Source organism: Thalassophryne amazonica, chromosome 5 (genome assembly GCF_902500255.1).
Source record: "Thalassophryne amazonica chromosome 5, fThaAma1.1, whole genome shotgun sequence".
Taxonomy (NCBI): Eukaryota; Metazoa; Chordata; class Actinopteri; order Batrachoidiformes; family Batrachoididae; genus Thalassophryne; species Thalassophryne amazonica.
The window spans coordinates 133750014-133765024 of record NC_047107.1 but is presented as its reverse complement, the minus strand read 5'-3'; the positions used below and the strand labels follow the sequence as shown (position 1 = coordinate 133765024).

General features: G+C 41.3%; 1 protein-coding gene across 1 annotated transcript; it reads right to left on the bottom strand.

Moving 5' to 3' along the window:
- Positions 1–10175: 10175 nt before the first annotated feature.
- LOC117510031 (noelin-2-like) lies at positions 10176–14377 on the bottom strand. The gene is made up of 2 exons (XM_034169635.1): positions 14152–14377; positions 10176–10337 (listed from the first exon to the last, which is right to left on the bottom strand). The coding sequence occupies exons 1-2, from the start codon at positions 14344–14346 to the stop codon at positions 10176–10178; spliced, it is 357 nt and encodes a 118-aa protein (XP_034025526.1). The 5' UTR covers positions 14347–14377.
- Positions 14378–15011: the final 634 nt, after the last annotated feature.

Below are 15011 nucleotides of genomic sequence, written 5' to 3'. Positions count from 1 at the left end.
AGTGTAGCTTATTCGTAGCTTTGGAGCCAGGCTGGGCGAATTGGAGACTCGGCTCCGCACCGTGGAAAATTCTACAGCTAGCCAGGCCCCTGTAGTCCGGTGCGGACCAAGGTAGCTTAGCCGCCGTTAGTTCCCCTCTGGCAGATCCAGAGCAGCCGGGAAAGCAGGCCGACTGGGTGACTGTGAGGAGGAAGCGTAGTTCTAAAGCAGAAGCCCGTGTACACGCAACCCGTTCACATTTCTAACCGTTTTCCCCACTCGACGACACACCCGCCGAGGATCAAACTCTGGTTATTGGCAACTCTGTTTTGAGAAATGTGAAGTTAGCGACACCAGCAACCATAGTCAATTGTCTTCCGGGGGCCAGAGCAGGCGACATTGAAGGAAATTTGAAACTGCTGCTAAGGCTAAGCGTAAATTTGGTAAGATTGTAATTCACGTCGGCAGTAATGACACCCCGGTTACGCCAATCGGAGGTCACTAAAATTAACAGTGAATCGGTGTGGTAACTTTGCAAAAACAATGTCGGACTCTGTAGTTTCTCTGGGCCCCTCCCCAATCGGACCGGGAGTGACATGTTTAGCCGCATGTTCCCTTGAATTGCTGGCTGTCTGAGTGGTGTCCAAAAATGAGGTGGGCTTCATAGATAATTGGCAAAGCTTCTGGGGAAAACCTGGTCTTGTTAGGAGAGACGGCATCCATCCCACTTTGGATGGAGCAGCTCTCATTTCTAGAAATCTTGGCCAATGTTATTAAAGCCTCCAAACCGTGACTACCAGGGTTGGCGACCAGGAAGGCAGAGTTTGTAGTCGTACCACACCTCTCTGCAGCTTCTCTCCCCCTGCCATCACCCTCATTAACCCCATTCCCCGTAGAAGACGGTGCCTGCTCCCAGACTACCAATAACCAGGCCAATCTCCACCTTCCTTTCTCTCAAAAATTCTTGAAAGGGTAGTTGTAAAACAGCTAACTGATCATCTGCAGAGGAATGGTCTATTTGAAGAGTTTCAGTCAGGTTTTAGAATTCATCATAGTACAGAAACAGCATTAGTGAAGGTTACAAATGATCTTCTTATGGCCTCGGACAGTGGACTCATCTCTGTGCCTGTTCTGTTAGGACCTCAGTGCTGCTTTGATACTGTTGACCATAAAATTTATTACAGAGATTAGAGAATGCCATAGGTATTAAAGGCACTGCGCTGCGGTGGGTTTGAATCATATTCACAAGGTTCTGTGCTAGGAACCAATTTTATTCACTTTATACATGCTTCCCTTAGGCAGTATTATTAGACGGTATTGCTTAAATTTTCATTGTTACGCAGATGATACCCAGCTTTATCTATCCATGAAGCCAGAGGACACACACCAATTAGCTAAACTGCAGGATTGTCTTACAGACATAAAGACATGAATGACCTCTAATTTCCTGCTTTTAAACTCAGATAAAACTGAAGTTATTGTACTTGGCCCCACAAATCTTAGAACATGGTGTCTAACCAGATCCTTACTCTGGATGGCATTACCCTGACCTCTAGTAATACTGTGAGAAATCTTGGAGTCATTTTTGATCAGGATATGTCATTCAAAGCGCATATTAAACAAATATGTAGGACTGCTTTTTTGCATTTACGCAATATCTCTAAAATTAGAAAGGTCTTGTCTCAGAGTGATGCTGAAAAACTAATTCATGCATTTATTTTCCTCTAGGCTGGACTACTGTAATTCATTATTATCAGGTTGTCCTAAAAGTTCCCTAAAAAGCCTTCAGTTAATCAAATGCTGCAGCTAGAGTACTAACGGGGGACTAGAAGGAGAGAGCATATCTCACCCATATTGGCCTCTCTTCATTGGCTTCCTGTTAATTCTAGAATAGAATTTAAAATTCTTCTTCTTACTTATAAGGTTTTGAATAATCAGGTCCCATCTTATCTTAGGGACCTCGTAGTACCATATCACCCCAATAGAGCGCTTCGCTCTCAGGACTGCAGGCTACTTGTAGTTCCTAGGGTTTGTAAGAGTAGAATGGGAGGGCAGAGCCTTCAGCTTTCAGGCTCCTCTCCTGTGGAACCAGCTCCCAATTCAGATCAGGGAGACAGACACCCTCTCTACTTTAAGATTAGGCTTAAAACTTTCCTTTTGCTAAAGCTTATAGTTAGGGCTGGATCAGGTGACCCTGAACCATCCCTTAGTTATGCTGCTATAGACGTAGACTGCTGGGGGTTCCCATGATGCACTGTTTCTTTCTCTTTTGCTCTGTATGCACCACTCTGCATTTAATCATTAGTTGATCGATCTCTGCTCCCCCCACAGCATGTCTTTTTCCTGGTTCTCTCCCTCAGCCCCAACCAGTCCCAGCAGAAGACTGCCCCTCCCTGAGGCCTGGTTCTGCTGGAGTTTCTTCCTGTTAAAAGGGAGTTTTCCTTCCCACTGTAGCCACGTGCTTGCTCACAGGGGGTCGTTCTGACCGTTGGGGTTTTACATAATTATTGTATGGCCTTGCCTTACAATATAAGGCGCCTTGGGGAAACTGTTTGTTGTGATTGGTGCTATATAAAAAAAAAATTGATTGATTGATTGATTGATATATTATTCTTGTCTTACATTTAATTTATTTTTGTTTAGCAGCACCAAATCACATCATAGCTGCCTCAAGGTGCTTCACACAAGAAGTCAGGTCTAACCTTACCAACCCCTAGAGCAATCACACAGGCAAAAGTGGTGAGGAAAAACTCCCTCTGATTATATTGATGAAGAAACCTCAAGCAGAGCAGACTCAGAGGGGTGACCCACTGCTTAGGACATTCAAACAGTTATAAGGGTTTCAAAGTTTGACAAAGCTGAAGAAACAGAAAACACAAAATCAAACAACATAACAATATAGAAGAAGTTGAGCAGTCCATGCAGGCATCAGCACCACAGGCAGGGGTCATCCAATATTCCTCACACCGTCAGTGGGCCTATCTCTGTGACAGGGTCACCGCCGAATGCAACATGCAGCACCTGCGTCAGGCCTTGTATCCACAATCAGTCCAGCCCCTTGCGGTTTGGATCCATCAATCCTGCAATTCCACAAAATGCCGTTTGTACCTCAGACAGAGAGAAAAAGAGCAGAATCAGTTAGCCAGAAAAAAAAAATACATCTTAGGGCAGCTGTGCCCAACCCTGTTCCTGAAGGGCCCCTGCCCTGCATGTTTTCTACCTCTCCCTGTTCCACTCAAGTCACACCTGATTTTTTTTTAAGAGTAGTGTCTTCCATCTCTTGATTGGCTGAGCACAGCTGATAGCATTAATTGCCTGGGAGTAACTGGGAGAGGTAGAAATATGCAGGGCAGGGGTCCTCCAGGAACAAGGTTGGGCATAGATGATCTAAGGTATAAATCATCAGTAGTAAATCGACAGGAAAATAAAGAGAAATTACTACCCCAATTCCAATGAAGTTGGGACGTTGTTAAAATGTAAAGAATAAATAAAAAACGAATACAATGATTTTCAAATCCTCTTCAACCTATATTCAGTTGAATACACCACAAAGACAAGATATTTAATGTTCAAACTGATAAACTTTATTGTTTTTGTGCAAATATTTGCTCATTTTGAAATGGATGCCTGCAACACGTTTCAAAAAAGCTGGGACAGTGGTATGTTTACCACTGTGTTACATCACCTTTCCTTCTAACAACACTCAATAAGCGTTTGGGACCTGAGGACACTCATGATTGGGTATAAAAGGAGCATCCCCAAAAGTCTCAGCCCTTAACAAGCAAAGATGGGGCAAGGATCACCTCTTTGTGAACAACTGCATGAAAAAATAGTCCAACAGTTTAAGAACAATGTTTATCAACGTTCAATCGCAAGAAATTTTGGAACTCCATCTACTGTCCATAATATGATCAGAAGATTCTGAGAATCTGGAGAACTTTCTACACATAAGCGGCAAGGCCGAAAACCAACACTGAATGCCGTGACCTTTGATCCCTCAGGCGGCACTGCATTAAAAACTGGCATCATTGTGTAAAGGATCTTACCGCGTGGGCTCAGGAACACTTCAGAAAACCATTGTCAGTTAACACAGTTCGTCGCTACATCGACAAGTGCAACTTAAAACTCTACCATGCAAAGCAAAGTCATACATCAAAAACATCCAGAACTCTGCTCTTCAAAATAGGACAAAAGTGTCTTCACACCACCACCAGAGGTCAAAGCTGCAGAAGAGACCTTCATCTGGTCCCGAGAATCCAGCAGAACATCACCTGCTTCTAAATAAAAGGCTCTTTCAACAGCAACTATTTTATTATTTTTTAAAAAGCTGTTTCATTTTATATTTAAAAATAAATGAACGGATCATTAAAAATGTCCACAAATCAAAGTCCAAAGACATTTGCACAGGTAGAAGCTCTCCACTTATTGTGCTCAAATTCATATTTTAGAAATGACTCTGTCCTGATAACAACATTAAAGGCAATTACATATTTTGATGTAATTACAAGTTGAAATGACCATTAAAAATTCATCATGAGGTTTATGTCACAGAAATCCTACTTTACAATCACACTGCAGTCATTGTTAAATTACTTCCTCTTGCATTTATAATAAACATTTGTATTTATTTACAGTGTGTTTTTATGGTTGAAATGAGATATAAATAATCTACCAGACTTAAAAAAAATGTACAAATTTCCATGTTAATTTGTCTAAAAATAAATGTCCGAGGTTCCTTATGTTAAACAAGAAATTATCTAATCTGAAATAACAAGTGGTTTTAATTTACAGATGAAAGGTTTCTAAAGAACCATTTATTGATTTATTTAGCTATTTTAATTACAAGTGTTCTAAACTTTTTTTTAACAGTAATCAGAAATTTTGAGGTAACAAACAACAACAAAAAACATTTCCAAGGATTTTTCTTCAGAAAACTGCTCTATAAATGAGCAGTCCTGTGACACATTTGTTTTGTACAGATCAGTGGTTTCTGCCACTAGTCTTCCCTGTTTTGGCCCGACACGTCGTTCCTATTGGACAGCGTGAAGCTACGTCACAGCTCAGAGCGTCGAAAGTTGGATTGGATTGAACTTGGACTGTGTCAGCCTGCTGACAAGCGGCAATGTACGCTCCCGTCAGAAGTGTCGCTTTAGCTCAGCTTTTGACGCGACGCTTCTGGCGCATCTAAAAGCAATGCGTCTCATTGAAAATAATGCTTTTTAGACCGATTTTTGACGCATTTGATGCTTCCGACGTGTTCACTGTGAAAGGCCCGTTAATCTGACCTTGAACACTCCTAAAATAACTGTCTGTGTTGCAAAGTGCTTTGGACTCACCTCAGCCTCTCCTCCTCCTCAGAAACTCAGCTGTGTTGCGGCCACCTGGTGCCGGCTCCTCTCTGGTCCAGTCTTCGCTGTGGCTTCCTGGTTCCACCGCCTGAAGCGGGCCGTGTCCTTCACTCAAGAGATCGCCTGATTATATAATTTGGTTATTTTGGGTTAATTGTGAATAAGTCTTCAGATGCTTCCTTGCATTTGGGTCCAGATTAAATCCCGGGTCGCTCTAACCCCGAACCCAAACCGTAACAAGATGGGATGAGTTCATCAATGAAATCACCTGGTGAAGTTGGAGGTTACAAAGCAACCTGCACCCTCTTTGCCTTTTCTTTAGTCAGGTTGACACCTATGACCATCCAAGTACTAACCAGGACCCACACTGCTTAGCTTCCAAGAACTGACCAGTTGCATTAATAAAAACAACAATAAATAAAATACAAAAAAAAAAACAATGAGAGGCACATTTCAAAAGAACACACCGCGAACATGAAATTAAAAACCAAGGAGTAAAAACGCTTTTTTTTTTTTATCAGAATGTATTTATTGTTATTTTTCAAGACATACATAGAATGTTAAGAGCTGGCAGTGACATTTAGAGATAATTCTAAAGAGTCAAATGTTTGTGCAGAATGTCCCACCAGTTCAAGGTCACATGTACAGTAAGTAATGTGAAGTTTAAAAAAAAAAAACAAAAAAAAAAACAATACAGAACAAAACACACACACACACACACAAAAAGCAAAATATTAAAGTAATCCCACCCACCCTCCCAACCTGTCACCACCAAGATAGGATATTAACATGTGCCATAGATACACAAATGCGACCATAAAAATAAATAAATAAATAATTTCAAAGAGCTGGATACAATTGCATAAAACGTCTCCATGTGTTCTCAAATCCACTGAGATTCTGTTTCAATGAAAACCTTAATTTTTCTAGTTTTAGACAGGACATGACATCCTGTAGCCACTGTGAGTGCAGAGGAGGGTTAGGATCTTTCCACTTGAAGAGAATGGCTCTACGTGCTATAAGTAATGCGAAGGCCAAAGATTGTTTTTTCCTAGCACTCACATGTGGCTGATTTTCCAAAACACCAAAAAGTTCGAGTACAGAGTTTTGTTCCAATTAATATTGAATGCCTGGGACAAAGTGTTAAAAATGTTCGTCCAGAAGACCTGAAGGCATGAGCAGGACCAAAACATGTGACAAAGGGTGGCCTCAGTCAAATTACATCGAATGCACAGAGGACTGACTTCGGGATACATCGTAGACAACCTGGCCCTGGAGATGTGCGCTCTGTGCACCACCTTGAATTGAATCAGATGATGCCTAGCACAAAAGGAAGAAGAGTACACAAGTTTAAGTGCAGAGGCCCAGGCATCATCTGACACAGCGTGACCCAGGTCTTTCTCCCATGCATTTTTGAATTTATCAACTGGTGAAGATAACAAAAAAAAAAATCTAAATTTTTAAGGTTAAATTTCTCCTTCAGCTGTGCAAATGATGCCATGGTACCATCCACTAACAAATCTTTAAAACGTTTAACCCCCTCATGGTGCCATTGCCGAAAACCCACATCAATAACAGAAAGTGAAAAGGTGTCCATGCCAAAATGTTTTCGAAATTGTCCCCAAATCTTCAAAGTGTGTTAATCACTGGATTAATAAATAGAGTGGTGGTGGGGGTAAAGGCAAGGCTGAACCAGCTGAGGCCAAGGAGAGATGCTCTGTGAGAAGAGCTTTAATGAGACCAATCAGGACAGTCCAGCGGTCATAAACAGTGGGACCAATGTATCAGACATCTCAGGTGGGCTGCCCAGTAATAAAAACGAAAATTGGGAAGGGCAAGACCCCCCTGATGTTTAGGATTTTTGAAGGTGAATTTTACTTAAGCGAGGTTGTTTGCCCTGCCAAATGTAAGAGGTTATGATTGAGTCCAAACTGTTGGAAAAAAGTAAGTGGAATAAAAATGGGCAATGTTGGATGGTGCACTTGAGAAAAAAAGGAAAATTCTTTGTCTTTCGGGTGTAGAAATCGTCAAACATCATAGACACTAAAGTCAGAGAGAAAATTATTTATAAGACAGGCCGACCTGCCCGCTGTGCTGGGAGTACATGAGGACCTATCGAGAGCTGGGTCCAGCCAACAGTTTAAGTCAGCACCAGGATAAGATGGTATGTATTCAAGTCTGGCAGAGATGAAAACAAACGCTTGAAAAAGTCTGCATCGTCTGTATTTGGAGTGTATACATTAAGTAAGACCGCTAACATATTAAATAATTTACCTGTGACCATTACAATATCGACCATTTGGGTCTGATGAAACATTGTGCACTTCAAATGATAAATCATGTGAGATGAAAATAGAAACGCCCCTGGCTTTGGCCTGAAATGTGGAATGAAAGGACTGCCAGGCCAACGCAGTAATCTATTTAAATCTGAAGTGCAGACATGGGTTTCTTGTAAGAATAGTATTTTGGATTTTAGGTGCTTAATGTGAGAAAAGACTTTCTTTCTCTTGACAGGGTGGTTAAGCCCTTTACGTTCCAACTCACAATGTCTAACCCATTCATCATGGTGCATTTTTTTAATTGGTAGATACGTAACTGTTTTACAGCAACTTGGTGACCTATAATAGGTAAAATGACCAGCGTGTTTTCCCCGTTTTTACAAAATAGTGTTGACAGGTACCCACCCACTCCCCCCCCTATTATTAAACAAAAAAGCGCAAGCTCTTAAAACAGAAAACTTCAAAAAACCCGTCCTCCAGTAGAAGCCTGACATTCGAGCTATAGCTCCGTCATATAGAAGGGAATTGAAATCAAAATAGCTGCCCCTTTTATGAACGTGAACATATCAAAAATGAGCATAACTGAGAACAATTGATATTACCAACAGATGAAACAGGGTGACGTTTGCAGTACAAAATGCTCAAATAACCGTATTAAACAAGGCATTTAGCAGGAATATTAAACTGGCCAAATATAATCATTGTACAAAAAGAAACCGCAACTTATATACATTTGTGGATAGAAAAATATGTAAGCTGGATGGTGACAGTTCTTACTGTATTTTACCCCACTGTTATGAAGGTCCAGGTCTGATCCAAGAACAGTTCAGTCTCTCCATCTATGTAGCATTAGGTCCCGAACGGTCGGTAGGGGTGCTCATTGATAAGTTTTGTGCTTCCTCCACCGTGTTGATCCATTTCTTGCTCTGCTGGGCAGCGTCAGGCGGAGACGAGCTGGGTAGAGTAGAGCAGGCTTCATACCACGTTTGTAAAGCTCCGCCATCACGTCTCTGTACTGCGCTCTTTGGGACATAACTTCAGCACTGTAGTCCTCCACAATACGAATCTTCTGGCCATGGTAGTCAAATGTACCCCTGCATCGGGCTTCTCTGATCAGTAGGTCTTTGACTTGGTAGCGGTGTAGGCGGAGGATCACTGGCCGTGGCCACACACCTGGACCCGGTCTGGCTGCGCCTATGCGGTGGGCTCTGTCAATCTCCGGTGGGGATGGCAGCGCGTCTTTTCCATATACATCCTGAAGCAGACGTGCATAAAATTCTGAAGGACGTCCTGACTCTGTGGCCTCCGCCAGCCCCAGGATGTGCACGTTTGAGCGTCTTCCTCTGTCCTCCAGTTCTATAACTTTGGCTTTAAGTTTGGTGTTGTCGTCCCGGAGCAACACGATGGCGTCTTCCAGCTTGCTAACGCGCTGGCTAACGTCGTCAGATGAGAGTTCCAAGGACGATATGCGCTGGTCGTGGTCATCCACCAGCAGTTTGTACTGGTCAAACTTATTCTCTAATCCAGTTAATGATGCCTTGAAATCAGCAGGCAAAGATTCACGGAGTTTATCGAGCAACGCGGAGATAGCTTCCACCGACAAGCTAGCGCTAACAGTGCTACCCTCTTCCTTGTCGACAGACTTTTGACTCTTAGGCGGCATTTTGACAGAAGTTTCGGCCACAGCTGGGGAAAATGAAAAGCGTCAATATTCCCGAAGGAGCAGATGCCAAGACAGGCTTGTAGGGGCTCAATGAAAAAAGTAGTTTTAGTTATTTGCCAGAGCGAAATAACCACACGTCTACTCCATTAGAGCCACCAACCGGAAGTCTAAAAAACGCATTTTTAAACAGGTTTTAAAACATGGGCCAACCTTGCAGAGAGAGGGAGGGAACTATGACACCTAAAAGCTCACCTCGCCGCTGGTTACTAGTCATTTTTTAGGGATGACTAAGAGCAGTTGGTCCACAGACAACAGACCACAACAACCTCCATGGAACATAGATATGGCTTCAGTACATCTGATTTATAGGCTGTTGCTGATGCATCAAGAGATTTAAAAGCAAATAATAAAACATGAAAATGGATCAAGACCAGTTCATCCATCCATCCACTTTCTATACCGGTTTACCCCCAATTAAGGGTCATGGGGGCTGGAGCCCATCTCAGCAGTCATAGGGCGAGAAGTGGGGTACACCCTGGACAGGACACTAGTCTATCACAGGGTCACATACAGACAAACAAGACATTCACACCTATGGACAATTTAAACTTTCTAATCCACCTAACCTGCATGTCTTTGGATGTGGAAGGAAGCCGGAGCACCCGGAAGGAACCCACACAAACACAGGGAGAACACGCAACTCCACACAGAAAGATGAGGCCAGTTCTAACAGGTTTAACCTTGGATAAAAACTTCAGCTGATAAAAACTAAATTTAACAACAGAATTTCTTCCATAAACACCCCAATCCTTTACACCTGTGACTTCAAATGCAACAAAACAGCAAAACACTACAGTAACATTACTGTCAATTACATTGTCAGTAGTTCTGTCTGTAGTAGTGATCTCAGTTACAGACCTTCTCAAGCAGCTGTTTGAGCTGTTTGGTTCGAGCATCTCTGGAGCAGACTGTCTGCTGAGGAGCCACAACTGTGCAGATACACCGGCCTTCAGAGTCCTGAGCTGAACTGAAGACCTGCCAGCCCTCCTCCAGGTCCACTGGGCCCACCTGAAGACACACAGATGCAGAGAGGGAATCTCAGTTTAGAGCATATTTACACTAAATGTTATTCATACGGGAGATTTATTTTTATTTGGTGTCAGTTTCCTTTTATTTATGTTCTGAAAAACTGACTTGATCATCAAAACTATGTTTTCACCAGTTTGCTGAATTTATGGAAAGTAATTTAATTATCACTGCTAAACCTGATTAGGGTTATTTCTCACGAGTTGCAAGTTCATTTTGCTTTGAAGGTACTGCAGATTACAGAAACAGATTTCCTGCAGCCACATGATATGGAGGCTCCTGGACCTTACCCAGCCACTGAGGTCCTCAACAGTGAGGCACCGGCATGCTGGATCATGCATTGGTCAGTGTACAGGTGAAACAAGTGTCATGGCAACATCGTGCCAAAGATATCAAAATGGTTGGATGCATTCACACAACTGTCTTTTTTAATCCTTTTTCACACTGTCCCTCCAGCCTCTGTCTCCATCTCTGTATCCTCCTTGTCCACAATAAGGTTGAAGGTCAGACCGCAGGGCCTCTTAAATCGGAAAATTTCCTTTCTATTGCAAAAAATTACACATGCTAAAATACACTCGGCCATATGGGCCTTGTGTTCTTTATAATTTTCAGTTGTTTAATTCTATGTCTTCAATACATTCCAATTCTAAGGTAAAACTCTACAAGTGTATACAAAGGTATATGTAAATATCTAAAAAAAAAAAAAGTAGAATAGAAGAGTAGAATAGAGTAGAGTAGAGCCACTTAGGTGCCTGGCCTTGAGAACCAGGAATGGTAGGTTGAAAAGCTTTTGTCATCCCATGGAAACTCTCCTGACCCACCCAAGCAGCTCAAGAAAATGGACATCATGTATATAAGTGATATTTACACAATAAGGTAATAAACAACATATACAAGAAATATAGTTACTACATAATACAGGAGTTAGCTTCTAAAACCTAAACATTCATAAAGGAGAAGACTGTATTAAATGTATACCTACTCTGTAGACTAGTAGTAAAATTATAGCTAGAAACCTAAGCTATAAATATGGTTATTTTATTATAAAAACAGAAGCTATGATGTAATATGTTTTAGATATCGATCCAAAGATCACCCTGCTAACTTACTATAGAAAGACAAAATACACATTCTATTTGCTATCTCATGGAAACCCTAAACTTAGATACTATATGTTGATATCTATTAAAGAACCCATAAACTGAAGTATAATTAAAAATCTACACCATGTAAAATAAAAATGTAAATCACGAAAATAAGCTAACTATAGCTAGATGAGCTACCGTTAAATTAGCCGTTAATAAGCCAACCGTACCTTGCAAGCCAACAAGGATAAACAAAGCCAGTAACTAGTGTATAAAGTACAATAGTGTAGTTTAACCCTACAATTACGGTATTGACAAATACATATAACAACAAATGTAAACAAAAGTGTGAATTAACATTAGCTTCCCAAACAGAACAGAACCTACTATATTGTTAGCTATGATAAATGGTGCTGCAGCCGGCTAGATAAGCTAACATTAGCTGTTAGGTATAACTAATACCTACCTCACGGCTCCATTTTTCTCACAAATATAATAATATTAAAAAGAACAAGAAAAAGTTCAAGTGTGCTGAAATGTATATGGTGACATGATATAAGTACCTTAGTGAAAGGATATAGAGGTGGAACCACTCCCAGCTAAAGAGAGCTCGGGGCTTGTGGCTGCATTGACATGTAGGCCAGGTTAGCCTTTAAACTTGCTTGACGGAGAGGGATGAAATCCAGGTAAGCTAATGGTGACAGTAGCGGGCCTAGTTACCACAGAAGTAGAAAACTAATCGTAATTAAAAAAAAAACAAAACCCTAAAAATGAAGACTGAAGACATGTTCAATGAAGTCCCTCTATCAACCAATCACACATGTCCACAAATTCTTTTTGTAAATCAATTCAGAGGTGTTATTAGGTTCCAAAAACAGTGTTTTCAGTTTTAGACACACAAACGAAACAGAGTTTCCACCTAGCTAGCAGCATGTGATGTCACCATGCTAACGCATGCTGAATGGTTTGTAAATCCTTCCAGAGGTGTTATCAGGTCACAAAACTGTGTTTTCTCTTTTAGAAGTGTTTATTCTTGCTAGCTTTTACATAATATATGAGAAAAGTGAGAAGATTATTTCTTTAAATTATTTAAAGAGAAAAGATTATTTCTAATCAAAAATGAAGCAAAGTTAGCAGCTAACTAACTTTGTGGAAGTGATGTCACCACGCTAATGTCCGTGAGATCATGCCATAAAATTAGGTACAGAATGTGAGTTTTTAACCTCTTAAAATACCTCTTACCAAGGGTCAAGGTTACCCATCTTCGAACTTGTCCAAGGTCTGTGTCCCAAGAATGTTCCCTGTGAATTTCAAGACCATGGCAGTAACAGAACTGGGCTTAGAACAGAACCTTTACTGCCATTGTACATACCTACAACGAAACTTGTCCTCTGCATTTAACTGTCCGTAACCCTAACCCTATCAGACACAATCCAACCACTAGGGGCAGTGTGCAGCCACCGTCCAGCGCCTGACTCCAGATGTAAAGACCTTAAATCTGTTGTAAAGACACTGCCTTGCTCAGGGGTAGAGAAAGGAGCAAACCTAAATAAGCAGGTTTTTGACTGTGGGAGCAAACCCACACAGACACGGGGAGAACATGCAAACTCCACACAGAAAGGCCAGGAACCTATGCTGTACACGGACAGACAGATGGATGGACGGGCGGGCTGCGAGGTCTTTGTAATACCCGATGGCCATCTGGTTGTTAAGTGTAACGCATCATGTGATTTTCAACTTCCGGGTCCAAACAAAAAGGCGCGCTGTCATTAACATTGAGAACTGCACTGAGACGCTCTGATCAGGCTGTACTTAAACCGCTGCACACAGAGGGACAGAGGTTTGCACACACTGTAAACATAAAGTAAACTTAAACTGTAGATCCTTAAGAGGATCATACGACTTTAATTGTAAACAGATTTATCACGTGATGCGTTACGTCAGAGCTTAAGTTCAGTTCAGTTCAGTTTATTGGCCATTTGCAGTGACAGAAACCACATTGGAAAAAAAGGTGCAAGAAGCTCAAGCGCGCTGTTGACATTAAAAACTATACCACAAGACGTGAACAAACAATTTAACAGACACACATGGTAAACAAATGCCATGTAAATTCTAAAATATCTAAAAACTATATCACAAACAAGAAAACAACCAAACGCCTGAACCAACCGGATATGTTGGCCTCAGGTAATAATCACCAAAATTTTCAAGATCTGATGAGCTTCAGTGTTGAGGTAGAGGGCACCAAAACTGCTTTAAAGCACAAATGATATTATTATTTGCAGTTTTCAACAATCTAAAAATGTCAGGATGGCAAATATCCATGGATCTACTTTAAACTTGCGTAAATCATGGAATTATCTGCCTGCTGAAATTAGTCACCTTTAGTTGACTGTTTCAAAGCACATTCTTTGTCTGTTTTCTGTAACTTGTGGATTTTATTTTATTGTAATTTTTACTGGTGGTTATATTGATAAATTGCCATATAATTACAGACATTTTCGTCTTTAATTCTGTTTCCTTTGATGACTTTTGTTTTTTTCGTTTTTAATAATTTTACATTTTTATTAACTGATTTATTTACTTCTTATATCAAGAATTTGGAAAACGACGCTTATTGTTACTCACGTGACTGTATTTTGTTACGTTTCTCTTTTAAAAATATATCTTGAGTTATTGATGCAACCAGAAAAGAAGAAAGAAGAAAAAACCTGAGTGATTCCCGTCAGAAGCAGCAGCAGAAAAACTCTCAGCAGGTTTTCCTCGGACTCCATCTGAACGTCTTGTGTCCCTCTGAAACGCATGAAAAAGCAAGAAGAGCCTCCAGGAGATGATGGAGGGATTCTGCTCTCCTTCTCTTCCTTCTCTTCTGCCTGTGTGGAAACACGACGCTGTGATGACGTCATCTTTTGGCGCGTGAACAAGTCCGTGGGAGGGGCTGGAACTGTCCGTGGTGCTGCTGACTTTGGCATACGCGGGTTTTTGGAACCCTGAACTATCAGAAAAACATCTAAGAGAAATTTTTAACATCTGAGGCATGTGATTCCAACGTATTTTGAAATGTGGAAGCAGTTCTCTTTTCCAGCCTGAAGTTGACTCTGACCTACTTACTGACTCTGTTCCAGACAGACAGGTTACAAACGACCTGAAGGTTCGACAATGAGTCACTAATTGTCCAAAATGGCAGCTGGTCAGGTGGTGGAGTCGGCAGAATGTGTCACTGACCAGGTCAACAAACTGTGGTCATGTGACCAGACCCATTTATAGAAAGCAAATCCAACCCACATGGACTGGCTCACCAGGTTCTGGCCTCAGGTGTGAAGGAGCTGACACTCAGGTGCAAACTTCCCAAGAAGCCTGTTTCTGTGTTTGTGCATTTCTGTTCATCCATCTGTGTGCCAGATGGCTCTTAGCAGGATTCTGGAACATTCAGGCTCTGACACCTCTCCCTCCCCCATCTCACTTTCTCTGAATGTGTCTTCAAATAGATGTTTCCATGACAACCAAATGATGAAAATGATGAATTCGGAGGCAATTCTTCTACCTGAAACTGTTTTAATCACATTCAAAC